Source organism: Triticum aestivum, chromosome 2B (genome assembly GCF_018294505.1).
Source record: "Triticum aestivum cultivar Chinese Spring chromosome 2B, IWGSC CS RefSeq v2.1, whole genome shotgun sequence".
Lineage (NCBI taxonomy): Eukaryota > Viridiplantae > Streptophyta > Magnoliopsida > Poales > Poaceae > Triticum > Triticum aestivum.
This window is the reverse complement of record NC_057798.1, coordinates 118,010,983-118,038,124: the sequence shown is the minus strand read 5'-3', so window position 1 is coordinate 118,038,124 and position 27,142 is coordinate 118,010,983. Positions and strand designations below refer to the sequence as shown.

Here is a 27,142-nt window from a genome sequence, read left to right as displayed (position 1 = left end):
CAATCAAGTTCTCTGCTCCTCAAAACAAGCACCCAGAATTCTCACTAAGTTTTTGTGTAGTAGCTTAGCAAGCAAAAGCAACTCCATTGTCAACTTGTTTATCCCCTGTCGAGAACTCTATGATAGTCTCTTAACGACGAGTAGTTGGTGGTTAGAGAGAGTTCCCGGGTGTACAAAATGGAGACATGCGAAGGAATGGAGACATTGATATAAAGATACTGCAACATTAAATAGGTGTACCTTGTAAACTGTGCCAAAACCACCTTCACCTAGTTTGTCATCTAAATCTTATTCTGTCGTTGCATCTCAAAGTATTTGTAGATCTATTTAAAGGGACACGAAAATGCTACACGTACATAATTCATCTACAAAATCATAAGTAACCTGCCTAATTAATTCTCTCGGCCTCCTGATTTTCACGGGTGTGGGCCCCTCCCACCCCAATCAATCCAATCCCAAGTCTCCATGTTTTCTATCACGTAAAAACCATACTTTCTATATAGATGATACGCATGATATGCGTTTTCGAGAAAAAAAAACGTAAAATCATGCGTTACTTTAAGTAGGTCTAGCATTACTCTAATAGGCATGTGCACTTGCATGTTTTTTTTGGTGTCGCTTTTCTTTCTTCTGTTATAAGCATTTTTTTGCGGGGCTGTTATAAGCATTGATTGTTCCTTCAATATATGATTTATTTACAGAGAGTATTTCTTTACAGAGGGAGCATAAATCAGGGCGTCGTGAAGGGAGTGTGTAACCAAAATAATGTAAATTATAATTAACGTAGATCTAAAAATAACTATAATTAGTGTGGTTTGGTTTGTAGCTACATGGACTACAAGAAATATGTTTTCAAATATATTCTGTTGTGATCTGAAAAAAATATAATGTCCTGCGTTTATGACCTATATGGCTATTGATATTCTCTTTTCATTTTGGTTGAGTTTTCTTTTTTCCTTTTGGATTTTCAGTCAGCACCAATATTTTGATTATGTCATTATTAGGTATAGCCGTATAGATAGTTGTACTACTTTTTCCCATCAGAGATCAAATCTTCGCTTTCACATTGCTAGAAAGTTTAAGCCTTGGCAACAAATTGCCTTAAAAAGAAACATAGTACAATACCCACCAGTGCCAAGCATTGAGATAAGATGCGCTGAAGATTCACCCACTGCTCGTCCTGTTTGGTGGTCTGCCACCGTCTCTCCAGTCCTCTCCTCCTCATAATTTAACGCAAGTACTACTACTCTGCTCACGACCGTACTGAACTGGTTGGCTTGCTGCTATAGCTAGCTAGCTCATCACAAGCAAATCAGCAGAGCTTGCTAGAATAATCTACTCAAGATGTTTAGAGCAATGGCGCACCACCTTCTTCTGAGGTAATAGTATTTTTGCAAATAAACTGCATACTGAATCTCTGCCTCTTGGAAGAACACCAGAGCTTTCGTGCCTCCCGAACTGATGTGGTTGGGAATGCAGGGGTAAGATGAGCGCTGCCCCGGCGGCGATCCCGTCCGGCGTCGGCCTCGCTCGCTTCTCCACGGCCCCGAGTTCCCAGAGGTGCATGCCATGCCTGCCATGCCGTGGAATCTTTGTTTTCTCTTCTTGGTTCTCGTTTGTGCCATGCCGTGGCGTCGCCCATGGCTAGAGGCCGCACTTAAGTGTGTTTGCTGCGGGGCAGGCTGGCCGGGAAGGTGTCCGTCATCACCGGGGCCGCCAGCGGCATGGGCAAGGCGACCGCCGCGGAGTTCGTCAGGAACGGCGCCAAGGTCATCCTCACCGACATCCAGGACGACCTCGGCCGCGCAGTCGCCGCCGAGCTCGGCCCCGACGCCTCCTACGCCCGCTGCGACGTGACCGACGAGGCGCAGATCGCCGCGGCCGTCGACCTCGCGGTGGCGCGCCACGGCCGGCTCGACGTCCTGCACAACCACGCCGGGATCGCGGGGAAGATGAGCATGGACTCCATCGCGTCCCTCGACCTCGCCGACTTCGACCGCACCATGGCAGCCAACGCGCGGTCTGCCGTCGCCGGGATCAAGCACGCTGCGCGCGTGATGGTGCCGCGCCGGAGCGGGTGCATCATCTGCACGGCGAGCACGGCGGGGGTGCTCGGCGGCGTGAACCCCGCGTACTGCATCTCCAAGGCGGCCGTGATCGGCGCCGTCCGGGCGTTGGCCGGGGAGCTGGGGAGGCACGGCTTGCGCGTGAACGCCATCTCGCCGCATGGCATCGCGACGCCGTTCGGGCTGCGCGGGCTGGCGGAGCTGCTCCCGGAGGCGAGCGAGGAGGAGCTGAGGCGAATGGTGGAGTCGGGCATGAACGAGATGGGTGGGATGGTGCTGGAGGTGGAGGACATCGCGCGGGCGGCCCTGTACCTGGCGTCCGACGAGGCCAGGTATGTCAACGGGCACAACCTCGTCGTCGACGGCGGGTTTACCGTGGGGAAGCTGATTCACACGCCGGATCCGGTGACGAGTGAGTGACAGCCATGGCATGGCATGACAGCGACATCCAAACAAGCGTAATGACTACTCCCTCTGTACCGAAATACATGTCGCTGGAGTAGCTGATTGGGAGTAGTACCCATCTTCCACAGCATGCGCAATAAATTCAGAAAAATTAATGGACGTGGGCACGGCCGTTAGGGCAATGTATAATTGTGACATTTTAAAGATGACACATAGGATAAATGCTAAGATGGAGAAGAGAGATATCATAATAAAAAGTTTGTCTTATCCTATTTGAGAGATGATTCCTTAGCATAACATGTCTAATCACGTTTTTAAAAACAACTACTTACTGAAGATAAGAATAAAAGATAACCCATTTTAGGCTTGTACTTATTGTCATTGTCATATCTGAATTACATGCAAGTTTTAAGATAAAACGATCTTATTAATCATTGTACATGCTCTTAGATCTTGATATGTGGGTGCATGTTCGTTGCCCGCCTAACACAATTTGCCTTTATTTTCAACAATGCTACATTCACGGAGGAGTACTCTTCACGGAATAACACCAGGGTTTTACATAGTGTTTGTGACTTGTTAGGTGTTGATTGGATTAAGGGAGAGAGAGGGGGCCCACCCACCTGAAAATTACGGGGGTTGAAGAGAATTAGAAGAAAGGGCACGTAATCCCCCCTAATAAGCCCGTACGTTTAGCATTTTTGTTTTTTTATATGGGAGTGTCTAAGGCTCATCGAGATTTGAGAAAAATGTCCAAAATAAACCTTGAACTCGTAGGTGAAGGCTAAACCGAACGCATAAGTTTTAATCCCTGAAATCAGCACACCAAACTCTCTGATCCAGGTCAATTTTGAACCTTAAGGGCATTCTCAACGGGATTGTTGCCATAGCAGGTCGATCTGCATCTGAACGCTACAGAGCCGGCCCACCAGACGCGAACCATGTTTTTCTTTTTAGTAGCGTGACACTTAAAAATACCAAAAAATGTGATACTCACATTGCGACCTAGCCGCTGAACTACTCCTGCTATGCACTCTAACTAGTGACTCTTGGTTACAAATGAGAAGCGCAAAAATATTTAACCATATACCGCAGCGTCAAGATTTGAAAACGTATACTTTTTATATTTTTCATTTTTTTAAATTATGAATAATTTCAAAATCCTAATATTCTAAATACTAAAAATCATTTTTCCAAATTCCAAACAGTATATGCAAAAATGTGAACACTTTTTTGAATTACGAACATGTTTCGGAAACACAAAGAAATTTTGAAAACGTGAACCATTATTGAAATCCCCGAACATTTTATTAAGAGCAACAACTTTTTAAACCTGAACAAAATTTTAAAGTGTGAAATTTTTTTGAAACACGAATGTTTGTGAAACATAAACTTTTTTTGTGAAAATTTGGAACAAACTTTAAATCTTGAACAAAATTTTAAAGTGCAAACAACTTTCAAAACATGAATGTTTGTGAAACATAAACATTTTTGTGAAAATGGGATCACATTTTGAATCCCGAACAACATTTTAAAGTGCAAACGACTTTTTGAAACACAAACATCTGTGAAACATAAACACTTTTTGTAAAAAATGGGAACAAAATTTTGAATCCTAAACAAAATTTTAAAATGTGATCAATTTTTTAAAACACAATTTTTTTGAAACATATTTTTTAAAAAAAAGGGGAACAAAATTTGAAACTTGAACAAAATATTGAAGTTGGAATAATTTCCTAAAAAATTGTTCAGGTTTCAAAATTTTGTTTTTGTGTTAAAATTGTTCGTGTTTCCATCGCCTTGATGCGCTCGACGCATTGTGGTCAATGTGGTCAATAAACAAGAGCCCTCGGAAGAGGACTCTACAATCTACATGAAGAAGCTGACGGTAGAGACTCACATGCCCTCTGACGACAAACTGCTTCCAAAAAAATTATCCTTCTCGGATGGGGTGGTTTACTTATCCTATCTATTTTTTTTTTGGTTTATAAGAAGAAAATGTTTCTTTTTTGGGGCCGCCGACAGATTGTTTTAAGCGATCCGTCGCCCGGCGGACCATCAGATCAGATCTATCTAGCAGCTGAACGTCTTCTATTTTGCAACAAAACTCTTGTTGCAGAAACATTGCAACATAGGTTGCGGTGTTCATTTTTTTGCAGCATAAGTTGTGTTGTGGGAATATATTTTTCTACAACATAGGTTGTGTTGCGGGATTTACTTTTTGCAATATAGATTGTGTTGCGGGATTTTTTTTTGTAACATAGGCTGTGTTGCGGGATTTTATTTTTCCGTCTTCTCTTTTTTCTACAACAAGAGTAGTGTTGTGGAAGAACTTTTACAGGATATGTAATTTTGCAAAAAATATAGAGATGAGAGACGGAGAGAGGAACGTGATGTTTTCTACACGAAGAGGTTCGCCTCGTGTTTCCTTGAGTGGGGCATTTGAGAGCATGTGACGCTTAAAGGAGGTAGCGGACGCGTCGACTGATTTCAACCAGTTGACGCTGAACGTTTCCCTTCTTTTTTTTGTTCTATATATGAAAATAAAAGAAAACGGTGCATAACCCGTGGTTTCATAATTTTACAAGGAGCCTCGCAGCCACATATCAGTGCTACCGGCGAGATCGAACGGCCATGAGGAGCGGAGCCCCTAGATCTGCACCTAAATACACTTCACTAGAGGGGGTTCTCTGCAAACTGCCAAGAGCTCCTGCCCCCTTCTTCTCCCGTCCCATCGAAACCGAACGACCGATCCGTGGCGGGCGAACCAACCTGTGTGTGGTTGGATGGTTAGAAGGACTGTGGTATTCCCAGCCCACCAGGGTTCAAGTCCTGGTCCTCGCATTTATTCTTGGACTATTTTAAAATTTCGACGATGCGCATTCAGTGGGAGGAGACGTTCCCGTCGACGACGATGTGCTACGGTGACTTCATAAATTTCAAGATGATATGCCGGCTCAATCTTTCGAAGGTGCTCATAGGAGTAGGTTGTGCGTGGTGCGTTCATAAGGATGAGTATATGCGCGTGTATATGAACGCTTGCGTGTACTATGTTAAACAAAAAAGACCGATTCATCCCGCCGAGAAAGCGGACTGTCTGGAGGTAATCGAAATCATGCTGAGTGGCGGGAATTCTTTAGGACCAGCAGCGGCAATATATGAAGAATGCACTGGAAAACTCAAAACGGTGCCGGGGCTCATCTGCTCCCTCTCAGAAAAAAATTCAGAAAAAATACTAGAAAAATTCAAAAAATTCCAATTTTTTTTGTGGTGGTAGATAATTTGACGCGTGAGGTGCCCACCAAAATTCAACTTATTTGGACATCTGAGCAGCTCTCGGCAAAAAAGACAAATCGGGTCAAAACAGTGCATGAACAGTAAACATTTTTACAGACCCTGATTTTGTCTTTTTTGCCGAGAGCTGCTCAGATGCTCAAATGAGTTGAATTTTGGTGCGCACCTCACGCGTCAAATTATCTACCACCACAAAAAAATTTGGATTTTTTTGAATTTTTCTAGTATTTTTTTTTGAATTTTTTTAAGCGGGGATGCAGATGAGCCCGGGTGCAGATTAGCCGCACTCGAATGCACTTTCCTATCTAGCAACTTTATCTCTATAGTTTTTAGCCATTGCCCTCGGGAGACCAATATGGCGGCGGATCTGCTAGCTAAGAACTCGGAGGTGTCTCAAACAATTGTTTGGAAATCGGAGCCCTCGAGTTTTTTAGTGGATGCCTTAACAAACGATATATTTTTATTCTCACATGAAATATAAACCGCCATGATGGCATTTCCCTTAAAAAAAAGACCGATTCGTGGTGGCTAGCGTTCTAGCCCGCGGCTCCCATCCGGTCGGACCGCCGTCCGTGCGCCGCCCCTCCTGCCTACCCCTTCCCCAGCGCCTACTCCCGCCGTCTCTGCCCTCTTCCCCGCCCCCGAGCAGCCACTCGCCGGCCCGAGCTCTGCCCTCCACCGCAGCTCCTCATCTGCAGGTTTCTCATCCCCTCCAACGCCACTGCCTCCGCCCCTCCATCACCTCTCTCTCTCCCCCCGCCCCTCCTATGCGGATTATTAACTCTAGATCATGATATCTTATCTATGATTGTTCTCTTATGTGCTACAACCTTGATCTGCAACTTGTTTTCTGAAGACGACTTTTCCTGCTAGTCAGTTTAGGATAAGAGCCGTTTACTGCATTTCAGATTGGAGGTAGGTGGAGGCTAATCGCATAAGAGAAAACTACTCTGACAAAATTCCTACAGGCTATTTCCATTGATCAGTATAGACTGTTTCCGTACGGTTTGTTTGGTCTGATATGCAAACAATCTAATTGATGATACTTGGATTGTGTAAGAATAGGAACTAAGGGTTCTATCATCAACCACTTGTTGTGACTTGAGAGGAAGTACTTCTGTGACTTTTGGTACTATAATATCATCGGGCCAGATATGCCTTGCTTTCTCGCTGAATCTGCAGCGAAAGGGTCCTGTACAGTTGGTTATCCAGCCATTGGCTGAGTATTTCTTTTCTAGGAGTAGAGTTTGATTCTGCCACACCAAGTTTTTTCTCTCTAGAAGTTGACTTCTAAAGTTGCCTATTGAACCTCTAGCTATTAACATGTTCTGACTGTACATCATAAATTTAGCAGTTTCATGATTTCCGTCACATCTGATGATCCGCTAGTGACAGTTCTCTGTGTACTTTGCTAGTGACCGATGGCGGCTGAAGCACTTTTTGTGGCAATTGGTTCTTATGCCTTTGGAGCTTTATCGGCAGCAGGTGGATTGCTTTATGCAATCAAAGCTTACAAGAATTATAGGGCCATGCGTGAGGAGGTTAAAATATGTGCTGCCTGTGGGAAGGAAGTGAAGATTATGCTGTCTGAAGAGCATATTGAAGAACACAGGTATGGACTTATAGTGTACATATTTGTGTAAATGTCTTATGTTTTCTTACCCCCAATACCCAACACTATGTAGAGTTGACCAAGCACGGGGAAATGAAGGTGACCCAACACTATGTGGAGTTGACGATGCACTGCTGCTGTGGCAGGGCTAGAATAATATGGTAAGGGCATTATCCATATCTTATAAGCATGCAAATAGTATAATCAGTATCTCAGAGCTTGACTTTTGTCCAGTATCTATTCGCATTCTCAGCAAACTGACATCAACCATAGTAGTTGGTGAAATTTCCTTCTAGTATAAACCTCAAAACCTGTAGCCATGGCCGTTTGGTAATGGAAAGACAGCCACGTGAGTAGTCAAATGGTCCTGCCAATTAGGTTGGAAAGATTTAGGTGAATAATTGAGGACAAGACAACAAATGGGATTGGAGGCGGGTGCAAGCCTGGTAGCATCCCACCTCTCATATAACCGTCCATCCTAAAATCCAATGACCTTTTTTAGTTGAAAAATTATGATTTACACTAGATCCATCTCTTCACCCGATAGCTACATGTATTTAGTTTGCAATTTACTACTATAATGTATTAATGTTTCACACTTCCTAGTTCCAGTATGCAAAATAGGCTTACTTTGTATTCCTAGTTCTTTTCTTCAGTTCTGCTCCTACTACATAAGCAGGAGCATCTTGCTCTTCCTCAGCCCCTTGCCGTCTCCAAAAAAGTTTATTCAGTTGGGTAGTTCCCCTCAAACTAATCCCAGCAGTAAATGAGAACCGTGGTAGTTGCATCTCAATTTTAGGATCTGGGGGCTCCTCATTTCTGCTTGGTAAACAGGACCCATTACTTCCTAATTTTATATTGTAGTAAGCTAATGGTTGTCTATCTTTTATCTTGATATATGATGTTTGAGCATAGCTAAAAAAATATCAGTAAAATTTAAAATACGTCCACAAAGTGTTAGCCAAACCAGAGTATGGGGGTTGAGCTAAGAACCAGGAAGCGCCACACTCTTATCACAAATTTTAAGGCGTTGTTATGATGATGTGGTGCTAGATTGATAAAAGGATGTTGTGTCAATGATTAAACTAAAGAAGTAGCAACAAATTGCCACTTAGCTTTGACTAGAGAAGGCGTTCTGACATGCATAATGAATATGTAAAAACTTTTTTTATATATGCGTTAACGGACAGAACATGCTCGAACCGGTGTAGCTTGACTATGACTAACGATTGTTGGTAATTCATTATCATATAAGTTTATTAACTGGACAATGTTACTGGTGCTCACAGGTGCATCGTGACGAGAGACAAACAAGACGAGGCCAGTCCTAGAAGAAGAAGAAAAATGCAATAAATGGAGTCATGGTGATTCAAACTGTTGTCCATGTTCTTTTTTGCAGATATCGATATCTTAGCATGCTTCTGAAACAGATGATGTTTGCCACTTGAGAAATCGCCAAGTAGAGGGCGTAACTTTGAAATAGCTAGATAGCTTTGAGAGATGGTAGTTTCATGTGGAGATTTAATTTACTTGGTTATGGTACACTTGGTGATGTTCCTTTTTACTCCCCAACCGTCGTCCAATTGCGAAATGTGTAGATGATCAATGCTGCTATTGCAGTGGCTATGTGCTCGATCGCTCAACTAATTAGAGTTGGAACTTATGAAATTCCGTGAAGTATGTACTTTGCCGCTTCTTTTTAACTGTTCTCTCCATCCACTCGTTTTATGTTTAGCTGAAAATAAACATTCAGCTCAGCTCAACATACATGTAGATATTGATATTCGAACTAAAAAGAAGCTCCTCTCTTTTTTGGGGCTCTCTTCAAAAACAAGCTCTCAATTACCTTAACAATTGGACATGAAGCGTGTGCAACTTGAGATTTAACCTGTCCATCTGAATGAATGCACACAGACAGACCGAGATGCCTCACTCATTTTTGAGACCATAATTGCATCCAAAACGAGCTGCTGGGAACTGATGATAATACTCTCTCTCTCTCTCTACCTGCGGTATTACTCATTCCGTTGCACCAACCAAAAAGCAGCAAGCATCAGACTGAACAAAACGAGCAGCCATGGCCACTCTGGCATCACATCACACAGACCACTAACTACATTAACAACAACAACAACAACAACTTTAGATAATTCAGTCACCACCTCTTCCATCAAACACGAGGAAGGAAGTGCAAAAACACAATAAATTCAGCTGGTAAAGGCACTCTGTTTCTGTTACCAAAATCAAAGTCGGAAGAAAAGATGCAACCCGATGAAGCCAAATTTATCTCTCTCTGAGCTGGCTGCATCTTGTCCAACATGAGTAGCTTCTTCCTTTCCAAAATATACTATGCAAGCTGGCATTTGGAGACTGGTCATACTTCTGATGACTCCACAAGTTGTGGATGTGCCTAATAAAACAGAGGAATTAGGGTCCAGACAAGTGTCTCCTGTGCTGCTTTCAGCTGGGAATCTAATCTTCACTGACTAAAATGCTTAAGGATGGATGATATCTCCAATGCACACCTGATTATTTGTTGTACATATTCAGAGCACCGGCTGGATATACAGAACAAACCCCTGCCGCGTATATTCAGAAAACCACCATTGGTAAGAGTTGAGTGCCCTTGTAGATTGGGAGGTAACAACTATGTAACCAAAGTACTCAGCAGCAACCCTCAGAGATCCAGTGGAAAGGCAGATGAGGGTTATGATATCATTCATATACCAACCTGCAGTAAGAAGCTACACCTTCCCATGATAAATTTGGTGACTTCAACCACTGTATACTGCATAGGTTCCTATTTTACACAAGGTCTGCACATCAGATGTCATGATCCTGATCACCTCGGCTTGCTAGTAAGATTAGGAACGGAGATTAATGTCCCCGTTCCAAAGACCATGACAAGGACAAATGGGTATAACGCTCTATGGTGCCCTCTTCAGAAACACAAAAGGTCCATGGGTTTGTAATAGCGTCGTGATCTTGCAGGCTTTGGCGTGACAGGAGATCATGAAAGCCGACCTGTGGTTTCATCATGCCTTAGACTATTTATCTTGGTGGTGAATCTGCCGTGTGAACAATGTGAAAGTAAAAGCAAGGGGGTAGGAATGCAAATCGCAGGAGCAAACATGTGCTAAGGAGCATTTGCAATGATCATCCTATGCAAACATGCATAGGATGTGGAAAAATCAACATAATGGCATCTTAGACTTGAGTGTACTGAAAGTGATGAACAATGTGATGGATAAGCGGCGGTATGTAGGGAATAGTTAAGATAAATAATTCATTTTTCAGCATCTAGTAGTGTACTCTTACATCTAGCTTGGAGGGAAGATCCATGTTGACCAACGGGAATCGACACTTCTTTCTACTGGCCGGCTTTGAGTTTTGGATTTTATGTTGAACACCTCACCTGTATCGATAAAATAAATAGCATCCTCCTCTCTCTCTCCAAAAGCAGAAACAGACTTGCTGAAGCGTTTGCTGATGAAAAGTGCTTGGTCACCTAGCCCACCTGACACCGGCAACCATGTGCGTGCGCTGAAATCTGCCTCAAAAACCTCCAACTTACGAGTGAATTTGACATAACAACATTTAGGAAATTGCAATTGACGCTTCACCATGATTAGCTTCCCACACGACTCAAGTAAGTGCCAAAATGTGGCAAGGTGATCATTGGGAGCACAAGTCATCTCATCACACAGGATGCCATCAGTGATCATGTTGTCTCCAGTTGTCCTGAATTCATACAAGTTGCGCTGAAGCCGATCCTCTTCGTTCTCACAATAATGGTCTTGGTCCTCATCTAAGTCGCTCTCCACACTGGAATCAGCATCGCCCGATCTGATGTGGTGCTTGATATTGGTGACTGTGGGTAAGCCATCAGCATTAAAGCTTATATTCAAGGAGAAGAGGTCCTCTGCCTGGGTGATCCCGTAGAGCCTGTTTCCTAGGAGCACGATGTCAATAATGTTGATGAAGGGGGTTGCTTGTGGCCTCGGTAACCACGCGCCCTTTCCCGGTCGGATTAAGATGATAGGATAGTTCCAATTGTTGGTCATGACAACGACGAGCTGGTCACCAGGGGTCAATCGGATGAGCACCTTGCGGATCTGAAATAACTCGGAACTATTACCGACTATGGCATCCAGCTAGGGGAGAGCCACAACTTCCTTAGAGAAAGGATTGTGCAAGAAGTAGGTATGAATTTTGTTCTTATCATCAGCGTAGTCGAGGGCGAGCCAGCTGTCGGTGGAGCCAACGCATCGCAGGCTGTCGGGGAAGGAGCTGTTGATGTTGGAGCGTTTGAACGGGGTGTACTCCTGTTTGCCAGTGGCGGACCTGGGAGGAGAACCATCCATACATTAGATCAAGAGAAGACAAAGAAACTTTTATATATGTGATAAGGATGTATAACTATGGAGATACAACAAGATTTTACCCGTGTCCTGTGCACTCTCTGATGTAAGTGTAGATACCGTCGTGGTTGTAGAAGCCGCCGGGCAGCACGATCCAAGGCCGCTGCGGCAGATGTGAGGGGACGGACGGACGGCGGCACGCGGAGTCAATCCACTTCCAAGGCCGCTGCCGCGGAAGGGGGCAGGAAACCGCTTGCCAGGAACGCAGTACCGTCTGCATCCACGGCACTTGCAGCGGAGGGGGAGCCGAGGCGCGCCAGGATCGACACACCGCCTGGAATCGACCGCGATCTGCCAGGTTAGGGAGGCCAGCCATCACCAGATTTAGGATCTCGTCTGGGAGTTCCGACCACGGCGAAGAACGCGGCTGAGAAGCAACGGAGCGCCAGCTGGAAGAGCACACCGCGTCGAGGACGGCGACGAAGAGACCTAGGAGGTCGTCGGACCACGGCGGCGGCGACGCCATTGACGTTGGTTGAATCTTTTTTTTTTGGACGAAAGAAAATATCTGGATTTTGTACCTAGTTAGAGGGTCTCTAAACAAACCGTATAACGCCGCGACCCGCAAAATAACCGCCAAAATATAAGTCGGCGCAGAAATTCTGCCCGAGCAGACCCCGCAAACGCATCAGACCCACAAAAGTTTTTGTGGGGCGTGGCAAAAGTTCGCCCTCAACCTTTAGATTCACAGCTTGAGAGGCCGACCCGAGATCGCCCCTTATCCGCAGCGAGATTTGGCGCGAGGGAAATTTTCGCGCGGCCGTTCCCGCTTTCCCCCTCCTCGGCCGCCATTGCCCCGCCACCGCGCGCTCCGGTCCATCTTCCCCACCTTTCTTCGCCGTATGGAAGCCTCCCAGGCGTCCCCCATCACCGTGGAGGTCGCGCACACGCAATCCCTTCCGGCGGATCTCGTCGCCGACCATGTCGCCCCCTTCGTCGCCCAAGGCCCCAACGCGCCTACCTGCAAGCGGCAGGGCAGCGTTGTCGTGCAGGGCGGCAATCTGGCTGGCCTCACCGCCGCCGCTGCGCAATCTGCCCGGCCGCCGGCGGAGAAGGTGGTCAAGGTTTCGGGCGTGAAGTGCAAGAAGGCCCCTACGACGAGAAGGACGGCGCCTTAGTCCACTCCCTCCGCCCCGGCGAGATGTTCCCCGATGATGCCGTTCAGTGGTGCTGCTTCCACCAGAGGTGAGGTGTTCGACGAAATGGCCGGAAGGTATGCATCTTCAATCCCTTGTTCTTGCTTCGCTTTTCACCATTGCGGTAGCTCGTGACTTGATGTCACTCAATGTAGCGGTGGTTCAGCCACTGCCGAGTTTGTGAACTTGTTGGACACCAACGTCATCGACATCGATCAAGCCCCGTCGCTGATTTCGATTACAGTGAAACGGAGGGTGGCGTGGATGATCACGATGGTGAAGATGAATTGAAGGAGGTAGATGAGGGGGCGTATGAGCAAGCGCAAGAAAAAAAAGCGTGAGATCGAAGAACTACACGATCTTGGAAGATCAAATCTTGATCAAGGCTTGGAGTGCGGTGTCTTTTTGTGCTTGCACGTGTACATCTCAAACCTCCAAGAGATATTGGCAAAGAATCGAAGATCAATACTTCCGCATGATGGCCAAGCATCCCAATAGGACACCACGGACCTTTCGGTCACTCCAAGGTCGTTGGGACGTGATCAAGCCGATTTGTAGCCGTTGGGCAGCTTGCTTGGAACAAGTTTGCAATGCACCTCCAAGTGGAACCGTCGAATCTGATTATGTGAGTTCGTTTTCACGTTCTAAGTTGTGCACGTCATTTGCATCATATGAAGTGGTTGTATCATTTGACTTTGTTTTAATTGTGTAGGACAAAATTGCCCAATAAATATACAAAGACATGGAAGCTTCTGAAGACAATTTTTTTAAACTAGAGCATTGTTGGGATATGCTCAAAGAGTGTGACAAGTGGAAGGTGATTGACAAAGAATCCCCACCGAAGAGAAGTTCATTTACGAACATGGATGAAGATGAAGATGATGATGGCCCAAGAAAATTGAACAAGCCCGATGGTGACAAAAAGACAAAGGAGAAGATCAAGAGAGAGCACGAAGCATCGAGCTTGCGGGACAAGATAGATGTCATGGTGCAATCAAATGAGTTGATGTTAAGGAAGACGTTGTACACAAAGAAAGAGTTGGCCGAGAAGAAGGCACGAGAGAAGCAAGAAAAGTGGCAATTGCTCAAGGGCGAGGGGCTGCGCAAGACGGCCATTAAGGAGAGAAGAACATGTGCCGCTGAGAACAAAGCCATGTCCAAGCCGCTTGCCGAAGAGAATAGGATCATGACATTGAACCGCAATGACATGGACGACATCACCAAAGCATGGCATGATATGGCAAGAAGAGACATCTTGAAGAGGAGGATGCTTGCGTCGGCCGGTGCGTGTTACAGTGCCGGAGATGTTTTCTCATCGGGATTTGGAATCAATGTCGCTGATTTATTCAGTGCACCTGCCGATGATTTCGTTACCGGAGTTGGAACAAGTGCCAGAGGTGGATTCGGGGGCTGCGATGACCTCGATGGAGGTGGTGCAGAGTGAAGATCGACCAAGATGATGCCGGACGTGGTCGTCGCTTTTGCATGAACTCCTTTTGTGTTTGTCGTACAAAACTAAGCTTTTATTTGCATGCGAACTATGTTTTATTGTTTGAATTTGAACTCATTTGTCGGAATCTCTGTCAAATTCGCTTATTGGGAGTCTTCAGTTTGCGGGTCGACGCGGCGGCGCCCGAGCAAACTCCGCGTAGCCGACCCGTAAAGAGCAACTTCTGCGAATATCCTTTTTTACGGGTCCATTTTGCGGGGTCTGACTCTGACCTCGCTCGCGCCAGCCCGCATAGCCCCTTTTCCGCGAACTGTAAATGCCTTATGCGGATCGACGTTATACGGGGTCTGCTAGAGATGCTCTTAGAGACGGGGAAAACATCGGGCACATCTAGGAGAAGACGACTCACCAATTACAAGGAAAGCCCATGAAAAAAGGTACAAAATAACAAACAATTCCAGTCCCAATGGCTCACATTTCACAGTGAAATAAAATTAGCTCCAAGAGCGTTTTTGACGAGAAGGCTTACTTTATTAATCAAATAATAGTTACATTGTCTGCTAACAGTTTTATTGTGAACTCAGGCGGGGCATCAACCCAAAGAGAAGGGTTATTTGCACGCCCCCATCTAGCCAACTCATGAGCTACATAATTTGTCTCTCTACTACATTGCTCAATATTAACCCTCCCAAAATCTAGTAAAATACTATGACAATCATCAAGAACCTGCACTGCCACCATAGAATACCCTTCTTTACAGTTTATAGCATCCACCATCGTGCTGTTGTCCGATCTCACCACCAGATTAGAGCATCCCATATTTTTTGCTAGCTTCGGCCCCTCAAGCAAGGCAGCTGCTTCTGTTGTGAACACGTCGGCTACATGTTCCAGTCTTGCCGTAGATGTCGTTGTAAAACTTGCCAGATGATCATGGATCACAGCTCCACATGAGCCTGCGTAGTCCCTCAGTAAATGATGCATCATCATTTCAAATTTGTTGTCCAAAGAGAAACACCGGCCATTTGTTGATTTTAGGCGTGTTTTTGATCTCCGATGCATGAGCAAAATTCAGAGCTAAAGCAAGGGCCGCCGGCGCAGTTCTTTCTTGAGACAAAATGTCTTCTCCCCGAACAAATTGCCGTCGTTGCCACCAAAGGTACCAACACACCGTAGATATGAGCTTCGGCAACTCCAACGGTCTATAATACAATCTCTGATAGGATAAGTCGCATAGGATCAACTCCATGACCTCTGCTCCTGACCGATCGATCATGCTAGTGAAATTGATATCAGGTGCGATCTCGAGAGCATCCCAAACTACTTTTGATCTAGTACAATAAAACAACATATGGAAAATGTCTTCCGCCCCATCTTGACAGAAAGGGCATTGAGAAACCCTTGATGTGGCGATTCATAAGAACACTGTAGCACGGGATGGCATTGTGCAGACACCTCCATTTGAAATTTTTCACTTTGGCTGGTACTTTCATATTCCATAAATTGTTCCAAACTGGATGGGGTGCCGTGGAGTAGCGAGCCAACACACTCTCCTTTGGATCAAAGTTCACTTCCCATTGCTTGTAATAGGCCGAATGTACCGAAAAAACTCCACTCTTCGTGAGATGCCATGCGGCATAATCCTCCATCTCCTCATGAAGTAATGGAATATGTAGTATGCGATCCGCATCAATTGGCCAGAAATTTTCCCAAACTAGCATCTCATCTCCCTTTATTGGATCAATTAGCTCTCCAACTTTCGTGAGTATTTGGTTTCCTCGAACTGTAATGATTTTCTTTGAAGCACTGTTAGGAATCCAGCAATTTGTCCAAATATTAATCTTTTGTTCATGACCTACTCTCCAAATACATCCCATCTTGAACGTTTGGGTGCCGGCCCAAATACTCTGCCATACATAAGATGACCCCTTCTTCAGTTGACAGTTTAAGATGTCTCCTATAGGGTAATACCTTACTCTTAACACTCATGCACACAAAGAACCATAGTTATCAATAAGTCTCCAACATTGCTTGGCCAACATTGCCAAGTTGAAACTCTGGATATCACTGAATCCCATGCCTCCTCTCTCTTTCGGAATACACATGTTCCACCAAGCAAACCAATGCATCCTACGCTAGTTCTCCTCATCACCCCACCAATATTGCGACATTGTATCAGTGATCCCCTTGCATATTTTCTTTTGGAATTTAAATACACTCATCGCGTATGTTGGGATGGCTTTGGACACCGCTTTCAATAAGGCCTCCTTACCTCCATATGAGAGAGTTCTCTCTTTCCATCCATTAACCATTGCTTGGATCCCCTCTATAATATGTTTGAAACAATCAACCCGGTACATCCGTATCATGGAGGGTAGTCCCATATATTTGTCTGAGAGGGATTCAGTCATAATGTTTAGAACTAGACACACTTCTGCCTTCATATCAACGTTCATATTTGTACTGAAAAATATAGAGCACTTTGCTTCACTCGAGGCCGAGCAATACTCATCCAGAATTCCACGTAGGCCGGTTGCATTTGCGACATCTGCTCTCATGAAAATAAGAGAATCGCCAACAAAAAGGAAATGATAAATTTTTGGTGAGTCTCTACACACCTGCACACCCACAAGGCTGTCGGCCTCCTCCTCATGGTTAATAAGAGCCGACGGTCCTTCTGCACATAAAAGAAAGAGGTATGGGGAGAGGGGATCTCCCTATCTCAAACCTCTAGTCGGCGCAAATGGCAGCGTCTCATTTGAATTGAATCGGACCCTATACTCAACGGATGTAACACATGACATGACCAGCTAAATCCAACTAGCCTCAAATCCCAACTTGCATAACATGGCCTCCAAGAAAACCCACTCCACATGGTCATACGCTTTGTGCATATCCAGTTGGACCGCACACGTACCAAACTTCCCCCTCTTTCTATTTTTTCTTCATGTGTAGGCACTCATAAGCAACTATGACATTGTCAGTGATAATGCGCCCTGGGACAAAAGCACTATGTGTCTCGCTAATGATATCTAGAAGGAACACCTTTGGCCGTGCTGCAAGCATCTTCGAGATCACCTTATAAACCACGCTGCATAAACTAATAGGCCTGAATTGAGTGATCTTCTCCGGGCTGTCCACCTTGGGGATCAAAACAATTGTAGTAGAGAATTCCAGCCTTCCGGGATCACACCTGTGTTGATAGCCGCCAGAACCTCCTTCAAAAGATCACCACCCTGTAGGGGCCCAAATTTCTAATAAATGATTGCATGAAGACCGTCGGGTCCCGACGCTTTTAGATCTCCTATAGTGAACAAGGCCTTTCTCACCTCTTCCACTCCACAAGCATTACGTGAGAGAGGCCGATCGATGCGCCCCTCCCCCAAAAAATAATCTATGCACTTGCTGCAACCTGCAAGAGAGGAGGGGGGAGGAAACCAGTCAGTTCATGTTCAATCCTCGGAGATAACGGAGATGAACAGAACCCTCTGGTTAATTTAATTGGGTCATGAGGTAATTATTCTGATTCTTTGACACTTCGAATGTCAATTTTACCAAGTAGTTTTTGTGTAAGATCATCTATGTGTTTTAGTTTATGGCGTATATCAAGTGGTTCACATAAGCAAGTCGTCTTTGGTTTGGAGCTAAATTCCCGAATGTATAAGCTTGATCGAATGCCTTACCTGAAATCGACGATATAAAGTGGGCTCTTTAGCTTGCTCCGACAGAGGTCTCCTTCTCCCTTAGTAGCGAGACCAGTCCCTACCTCTTTTCAATCAATCTTTCATACCATATGCCTTTTCTATGCCTAAAACAAGTTCATGTCTCTCCTCTCTGAAGTCGGACCTTATTGAAAAGTAGTACGCTTTCTTTCGTGGTGTTCAGGATCCCATGCTTTGTAGTTCACGCATATGATGTGGATAGATGGAATGACCTCCCGTGGAGCCTACACCGTCTCTGCCTCGATACTTTCCTTAGAATTTTGTGATGCCAAATTGACCGCAGTTCATTAAATTAACATTTCCATTCTCTTCCTGCTGTTATGTGCAAATGCCATGGAAATTTAAGAACATGACCTCTCTATGATACTGTTCATTGTTCTTTTTGTTGCTGGTAGTAGGTACACAAAGCTTCAGAGTAAAATTTCCCCGTCTCCTATAAACTATATTTTTGCATATCCATGGAACAGAGAACCATTTCTTTTACCTCTTGTTCGTGCTGAGAACATATATATAACTAGACACTGCCATTTCTCTCTCTTTTGTCCTGTTGGTAGGAATGGACTTGCACTGAGTGCATCAGTTCAGTCCTTGTTTTCGCCTCTTCCTTCCTGCTGGTGAGAACAGATGCTTAATTTTGGTTTTTGTATATTTTCTGTTGGGGCCCTTTTCAAGTGATGGCCCAAATGATGACAAATAAAATGAATTATGAGGTCAGTTGAAATACAAACTTCTCAACGTTGTCTCAGATTTATTTTGTCAATGATGAAACAACTATGGTTGTGCATGTGCACATGTTGTTCTAGGTTGTATCTTTTTGACATACAAAGCTCACCAAGCAAAGGTGGGAACTATCTAGCTCTGTGCCATGTGTAAACAAAGCATATTTCTGCCATAAGGCTAACAACATGTATAGCTATCCATACAATTACTAAATCAGTGTAGCAATCCACCCCATATGAAAAACTTATAACAATTATATTTTCTTTGTTTTTGCTCCTTAGGGTGGGAGAATTGATTTGTTGCTCCAATGGAGAATAACAGCTCAGGGATTTGTGCGGTTTGGGCTCAAAAAGGTATGATGCTAACTGTTAACTTCTGCTAGAATGCTCATGTACTCTTATCCCTTTATTTTCTATTTAAAATTATAATCTTTGTTACTGTACCAATCCTTTTCCTTTAAAAACTCTATAGTTAATGTAAAATCCAATGTTCCAATAAGATATATTGTACACTTAAGATTCTAAAAAACCCATCTGGTTGTAGATTAGAGAAGATATGTGTGTATCTAGAACACCACTAGATCACTGAAGACGCGCGTTGCCGCACCCATCAATTTTGGCACTTTAATGTTTTTATTTGATACAACTATTTGGAGCGGTATTATTTTAATGTTAGTTACTGGCAAAGAAAATATTTGGAAAATTCCTACCTTTTCAGTAAATTCTATCAAAAGCATTAGCAAGCTGCAAAATTGGAGACCCAAATCTTGATGAATGTAATTAACAATATGTGTACTATGTGTCAGAACTTTTGGTGGCGTCAACCCAAATATCCCTCGAAAAACATCAAACCTACTTTCTGTTAATAAAATTAGTAAATGTGATACTTTGAAGCAATTCTATCAATACGTTTTAGTGCATCTCTATTACAATCAGTGGAGCAATAGAGGTGAACTTTGGCTCGTCAAGTCCGCCAGGTAGCATTCCCATTGTAGAGGATAGACCCCCTCACCCCTAGCCCCGAGCCTCCGCCGTCGGCTTGGCCGGCAGCAGCCACTAGCCGTCTGAGGTCTACCTCTCCGGCGATCTCAGCAACCTTCATCCCGTCACACTCCACTCTGGAGGTGACAGCCACATAACTTTTTCCAGGCAACCGCTAATTTCTCTCCTGTGGCACTGTCGGACCTTCATTTCCAACCAGGCTTAGATTTCAAGGACAAGATGAGGAGACGCTTTGGATCCCAGGTAAACTTCATTGGGGAGGGCTCATCTAGAGAACTCTTTCTGGTGGCTCAATTCTCTCGCTCAAAAATTCGTCTCAATGAGGACTCTATGGGGCTGATCCTCCAGTCATGCTTTGCTGGCAATGCTGCACGCTTCAAAGTTTTATTTCTTTGGCATTGGTGTTTCAAATTTTCCGTGGCCTCCAAAGATATTAGTTTCTCGATTTATTATGGAGGAAATGTTGCCAATGAGTCGTTCAATGTTCATTTTTTTTCTCTAGTGAAATGGTGGGCCAAACTTCAGAAGGGAATTTGATCTTTATTGTGAAGAACAAGACAATGAATGGACCATGGTTTCACGTCAGGAATCTCCGCAAAAATATTCTGCTGATGCCATTAGATCTCCAAGGTTTTTTGCAGATCAAATAAAAAAATTGAATTCAAATGTTCAGGAAGTTACTGATCGTCCCAAGAATTCAGTTTTCCAGAGGCTTGAAATCCCCAATAATGTTTGTGATAATGAGCATTCAATGGATTTCTCTAAGGCGGGATCTAATTAAGGGTTTGAATGGTAAGTTGAATGGACAAAATTCTAACCGGGCCAGAGAGCCCTTTTGCTCTAGGTGTTTGTGCTCTGGGCATGGGCGGCCCAATTGTGAGAACAAGATTAGATGCAGGAAGTGTATGGGCTGGGCCCGTATTGCTGCTAACTGCTCGAATTCGAATAATTATGGTTAAACCAATCAGCGGTCAATCAAGGCTAATCAGCTGACGGGAATCCCAAATATTCAATCACAGGAGCAGATGCCTATTAAGTCGGTTTGACAGCGAAAGGCTAGGATTGAGGAGATTGTGCACGTGGATGGACCAGATTCTCGTCTACTTGTGGCGAGGAGAGACAAGGAAGCGCATCAGGTCGCCCCTTCAACTTCTACGGCTTCAATTGCACTTATGTGAGCAGCAGGGTCTCCCTCCTCTGTCCCCCATCCTCTGCTACTCCATCATCGCCTTTGCCACCATTGTCGTCTGTTGAAGAGATGGCGACCTTCCCTTTTGGTCCAGCGCCATTCCTCCCAGCTAAGCATCAAGCTCTTCAGGTTGATGGACGTCCAAAGCAGGTGCGTGTCATCAACAGTCACTTCCACGATGAGAATGAAAACTTAGGGATTGTGACTTTTGTGTCGATGTCGGAAGGTGAAGTTCATTTCAACAATGTCAGAGAGATCTTGCAAGAGTTTCTTCAGTCGATGGGCATGGGTTTTTTCTGAAATCTCTCGGTACCCGTCTGGTCAAGCTTTCGTGAAGATGGATTCAGTTATGGATTCAGATACTCTGGTTAGGAGAGGACCGCATAGATTTGATGATATATCCATAGTGTTTCAGCACCACGATGAGTGGTTAAACTGGTGCCATTTTCATATCAACAGAAATATTTGGCTCATGCTAGTAGGATTCCACCAAGACCTAAGGAATTTCACTGAGATAGCGAATGCAGTCAAAAGCTTTGGTAAACTGATCACTTGGGATAAGTTGAAGAGCACTAGAGCTGCCATTATGGTGAAAGTTCGGGTGGAAGACCTCAGGAATATACCTGAAAGCATCATACAATCTAAAGCTGATGGTTTCATGGGGGAGTCCTAGGTTGTGCCTATAGTTATTCTCCAAGAAGAGATTCTTGGTGGTGGCTCCCCAGATGAAGTGCCATTGGCTCCTGAGGAAAGACCTCGTCCCCTTCCAAATGAGGAGCATCATCACCCCAATCAAATTTTGATAGTGGGTCCTATTGCAATTCATCTTCCTAACAATATTAACAATGACTTACATGAGTTGCCTAAAGATGTAGAAGACTTTGGGGATGGTCACTGGGCTCTCCCTGCACCTGAGAATGAACTTGTTGATATGGAAATTGAAGATGGAGAGCTTTTGGAGCTGCATGATCTCATGGGGCCTTTGGAAGTTGATGTGCTCCCCCCACTTGTGCCAGTTGCAGTGGAAGTGGCTGAAAACAGTGGTGTAAGCATCATTGGATCTGTTGGTGGGCCTTAGCAGATGGTTGTTGGCCCATTTGATTTAAATATTCCTGCTGGGCCTATTTTTCAAGATGGGCCAGAGTTGCCCCCTCTTTATTTGGGAATTGGGCTGCCAGTGCAACCTGAAATAGAGCCCATGCAAATTCTTCAGGATGGGGCTCCTCAGCTGCAGAACATCCAGATGCAAGACATGGCTCTTGACCCTGTGGGTTTTGTCAGCAACACTTCACATATTGTTGCTGAGAGAGAAGAATTTTTTGCTTCATCTAATGACTGATGAGCTAAACTCCAAGCATCAACACAAAAATATGAGTACTCTTGAGGTTTTTAGTTCTAAAGAAGTTAAACATAAGGAGGGCAAAGAGACTCTGAATCAAATTGATGTAAACATAGTTTTTAATGCTCACTCTATTGATCAGGAGAATCTCATTGCAAATGTAAATGAGGGAATCAAAGATTTGGCTGTTCTAGACCCCAAGATTGATTTGATACAGCAAAGTGCACATAGAGAGAAGCTGGTTGCATCTGCGGAAGTGGTGGAGCAACATTCAGGCAAAGCTTGAAATCAACCTCCTCTCTCTTCCATGGAAGAGGAGTTGATGAATTGTGCTGATGTTAATTTTCATTCTAGACTTGTAGAAGGTGAAAATTCCCCTACTAATAACGTCAACTCTTCCTCTGAGAGTTTCTTTCCACCCCCTGGTTTTGAGGGAAAAGGGAAATATCTTATCTCTGAAGGAATTGGAATTAATGATGTATCTGAACCTGTAATGCAACTTATGGTTACAGGAGATATCCTTAAGCTGGATCCAGTTGACATGGAGGCTCTTGGAGTTGAGGGGTTAGAGCCGTGGAAGGAAAACTTTGCTCCAAAGGAGATTTCTGAGAAGGTAACCCAAGTTCCTATTGATTGGGTAAATTTTGTGATCATGGCCCTTTTAAATCCTGAGAAATTTGTTGGGTAAAAGGTTTTTTGAACTCTAAAATGTGGAAGATTATTGCAAATGCTAGCAAAATGCATCATATTCCCTTTGTGATCCCTGATAAATGCATAGCAAGCATTGTTCCTAAATGTCATTTTTTCTCTGATTCTGGAGGAAGCTCTATTAATGTTGGCAGTTTTAACACTCCTCCAAGTAAAGCTTCTGCTCTTGTGGAACATGGGACTGAATTGGAAAAGGGGAAGGAAAGAGTTCAATCCTCTACCACTAGTGCCATGCATATTAAGAGGAAGAGGATGGAAAAGGCACCTTTAGTGGTCACTGAGGTAATAAGAAGCATGAGAATTCATGATTTGCAAAAAGGGTTTAAGAGAAAAGTCTGTTCCAACAAGAATTGTATGGTCTGCCATGTTGATCCTCCAGTTTTAGATGGAAAAATTATTAAAAATTTGAATACCTCTTTCTATAAGGTACCTGAAAAGGACACGACTCTGGAGATTTTGAAGACAAAAAAGAAGAAGAAGAAGGGCAACAAAGAAGCTCCAGGGGGGCAGAAGAAAGGAGAAGAATGAAGATGATGGAAAAGGCCCACTATAGAAGGTCACAAAGAAGATCCATAATAACTTTAAGAAATGTGGCTGCTTCTGTTTTTAGAGATGAGAACTTAATGTATCTGAAATCTAATGTTGAATGACACTGCTATGTTAAAGTGGAGTGGAATTTCTATTTTGTACTTAAGTACAAGTGGTATTTGGATTTCATCTGGAATGGTTTCTATTGGATGTTTGGGAAGCATTTCTTCATTTCCCTTTGTTATGTGCTTGTTCCCTTGGAAGCAATACCTTTCCACAAGTTGTTTTTGCCACAGACATTATTCAAACATTTGAAATGAATAAGCAGTGGAATATGTTAAATTGGAATATTAGGGGATTAGGGGAGAAAGCCAAATGGTTGGATTTGTAGAAAAAATTGAAGAATCCCAATGTGACATCCTTTGTTTACAAGAAACAAAAAAAGAAGAGATTGATATGAGGTTCCTTAGAAAGTTTTGCCCGAAATGAAAAAATAAGTTTGAATTTGTGCCATCAAATGGGGCCTCTGGAGGAATTTTAGTTGCGTGGAATGATAATCAATTTAAAGGAGAGGTGGTCTTTGCAAGCTCTTTTGCTCTGTCTCTGAAGTTTACTGCCTGTCAAAATAATAATTCCTGGTATCTAACAAATGTATATGGACCATGTCAAGGAACTGAAAGAGATGATTTTGTGCATTGGCTTAAAAACATTCAGATGCCAGAGGATATAGATTGGATAATCATAGGTGATTTCAACTACATGAGATACCCTTCTAACAGAAATTTGCCAGGGGGAATTATCAGGACATGATGAAGTTTAATGAAGCAATAAGTGTTTTGGGACTGGTGGAAATCCCACTTAAAGGGAGATAATTTATGTAGAGTGACATGCAAGAAGCCCCTTTGCTGGAAACATTAGATTAGTGTTTTTCTTCTGAAGCTTGGACACTGAATTATCCCAACAGTTTGGCTAGATGCCTGGCAAAACCTATATCTGATCACACCCATTTTCTCATTCAAATTGGTACAGACATTCCCAAATCAAAGATTTTCAGGTTTGAGAATTATTGGATTAAGATGGATGGATTCAAAGACACAGTCAAGAGCTTATGGAAGCTACCACTGACTGCTAAATCCTCTGCTCATAGGATCACTGCAAAGTTTAAAAGACTGAGAAAAGGATTAAAGATCTGGGCAAAAAACATTTCCAACTTGACCATGAATCTTAGAAATGCTAATGAGCTAATTTTGTTGTTTGACACTCTGGAAGATCATACAACTCCCTCATTAGAGGAATCAAATGGTAGAGACATTATCAAAGAGCACTTGGGAAAATTACTGGAATTTCAGAACACTTATTGGAGGCAGAGGGCCACCATTAGATGGGTGAAGCTTGGGGATGAGATCACTAAGCTGTTCAAAGCTAAAGCCACAATCAAGTACAGAAACAATCACATTACCATACTAAGAGATGATCACATGCAAGAACACTTCCAACACCAGGAAAAGGCTGCTTTTTTATGGAGGTCCTTTAAAGAGAGACTTGGAACTTCAAATGAGAGAGTGGATTTTTTGACCTTCCCAGCATCCTTTTCACAAATGTTGACCTGACAGAGTTAGAGGCCCCATTTAGCAAAGAAGAAATTGTTGCAGTCATAAGGGAAATGCCCATAGACAAAGCACGTGGGCCTGATGGTTTCAATGGATAGTTCATCAAATCTTGTTGGGACATTATAGCTGGGGACTTTTATGATCTGATTGAGGACTTCTATCATGGAAGAATCAGTCTGCATTCAATCAAGATCTCCTTCATCACCCTCATTCCAAAAAGAGATAATCCTATGTCCCCTGTAGATTTTAGGCCTATTTCTCTCCTGAACTGCACTATAAAAATCATCACCAAGCTTCTAGCCAACTGACAAAAAGTGATTCTCAGAATTGTTCATACAAATCAATATGGCTTTCTCAAATCTAGATCAATCCAAGATAGTCTTGCATGGGCTTTTGAATTCATTCATCAATGCACACTCAAAGAAGGAACTTATAGTCCTTAAGATGGACTTTGGGAAGGCATTTGATTCAAATATTAAAAGCTAGAGGATTTGGTAATAGATGGATAATGTGGATTAAAATGCTTCTAGAATCAGGAACTTCAGCAGTACTGTTAAATGGCATTCCTGGAAAGCAATTTTTCTGTAAAAAAGGAGTAAGACAAGGGGATCCAGTCTCATTCTTGTTGTTTGTTCTAGCAGCTGATCTCCTTCAAACTGTGATGAACAATGCCATGCATGCCAATATCATTCAACATTCTTTGGCAAGTGCAGCTAACCCTGACTTCCCTGTTATACAATATGTTGATGATACAGTGATGGTTTTTCCTACAGTGCCTAGTCAGATTGGGTAAGTAATAATCTGCTGAAACACTATACTGCTCAAACTAGGTTGAAAATAAATTATGGGAAGTCCATGATCATCCCTATTAACATAAATCCACAAACCCTGAGCATTATTCTTACTGAATTGGGCTACAAACAAGGAAGTTACCCATTTACATACTTGGGGTTACCTTTGAGTGATCACAGACTAAGATGGGAAGATTACAATCCCATTTGTTAAAAGATTGAAAGAAGACCGAGTGGATGCTCCAGCATGTTGTCATATGATGGGAAATTACTGCTTGCCAGTTGGTGGAAGAATCACCTAAAGCTCTTACCAGTCTTCAAAGAGTATTATCAGTGCACTACGGGAAATGGGCAATCCCTCATGTTTTGGCATGACAAATGGCTTGATGAGCCATTATCCATCAAATTCCCAGAACTGTACTCATATGCAAAAAAAAGATTCCATTTCTGCAGCAAATTGGGTAGCAGAACCAAACCCTTATGTGTTACTCCACGCTCCACTTTCAGAATTAACTTATGCCCAACTGAATGAAATTCAAGATTTAGTGATTGTGAACTGGAATGAGCATAGAGGAGATAACTGGAAAGGAACTGGGAAAGGATCAAAATATTCTTCTATCAGAATGTATAAAACCATTTGGCCAAAGACTGAAAAGAATATGCTGTTTAAATGGATCTGTAAGACTTCAAATAGATTACGGCATCAAATATTTTTCTGGCTTCTACTTCATGATAGGATCAACATCAGGAATCTGCTGAAGAAGAAAAACATGTAGTTGGAAGACTATAATTGAATACAATGCAGAGACAATGCTGAAGAAACTTTAAGACACCTTTTTTGGGACTGCAACTTTGCTCAAGAATGCTGGAAATGCATTGTACTAGATAGAAAGTTGGGCATTTCAAGTTTTGATGACATTCTGATTATACACTCACATCTACCAAAAGAATTTGCACTGGACATCGTTATCCAGGGTTGTTGGAGACTTTGGACCCTGAGAAATGGAAACATTTTTAGAAAAGAGGTGCCAAGTATTAACTGCTAGAAGTTTTGGGTTAAGGAAGATTTGGATCTTCTACAACACAGGATCAAAGGAAAATATTTGGACAGATTCAAGGCCTGGCTATCTACTCATCTATGATGACTGTAGAG

At 43.4% G+C, this 27,142-nt stretch overlaps 1 protein-coding gene and 1 pseudogene across 3 annotated transcripts; one reads left to right on the top strand and one right to left on the bottom strand.

Annotated features, from left to right (window-relative positions):
* Positions 1–1,142: 1,142 nt before the first annotated feature.
* LOC123043816 (momilactone A synthase) lies at positions 1,143–9,080 on the top strand. Of its 3 annotated transcripts, XR_006419612.1 has the most exons (6): positions 1,143–1,379; positions 1,480–1,560; positions 1,682–2,398; positions 7,181–7,377; positions 7,451–7,538; positions 8,667–9,080. XR_006419612.1 is itself a non-coding variant. In XM_044466407.1 (3 exons), exons 1-3 carry the CDS (start codon positions 1,345–1,347, stop codon positions 2,484–2,486), a joined length of 921 nt encoding a protein of 306 aa, XP_044322342.1. In that variant the 5' UTR covers positions 1,143–1,344; the 3' UTR covers positions 2,487–2,743. The 3 variants fall into 3 exon arrangements, 1 of the variants encoding a protein (XP_044322342.1); XR_006419614.1 differs by lacking the exons at positions 1,143–1,379; positions 1,480–1,560; positions 1,682–2,398 and adding an exon at positions 6,042–6,463; XM_044466407.1 differs by lacking the exons at positions 7,181–7,377; positions 7,451–7,538; positions 8,667–9,080 and having other exon boundaries at positions 1,682–2,743.
* A 129-nt stretch (positions 9,081–9,209) lies between these two features.
* LOC123043815 (uncharacterized) lies at positions 9,210–12,303 on the bottom strand (annotated as a pseudogene).
* Positions 12,304–27,142: the final 14,839 nt, after the last annotated feature.

Excerpts from the sequence above, each read along its gene's own strand:
- LOC123043816 (XM_044466407.1), top strand. The coding sequence starts at position 1,345 with ATGTTTAGAGCAATGGCGCACCACCTTCTTCTGAG. Across the intron at positions 1,380-1,479 it reads GCGCACCACCTTCTTCTGAG|GGGTAAGATGAGCGCTGCCC; the intron begins GTAATAGTATTT and ends TTGGGAATGCAG. Across the intron at positions 1,561-1,681 it reads ACGGCCCCGAGTTCCCAGAG|GCTGGCCGGGAAGGTGTCCG; the intron begins GTGCATGCCATG and ends GCTGCGGGGCAG.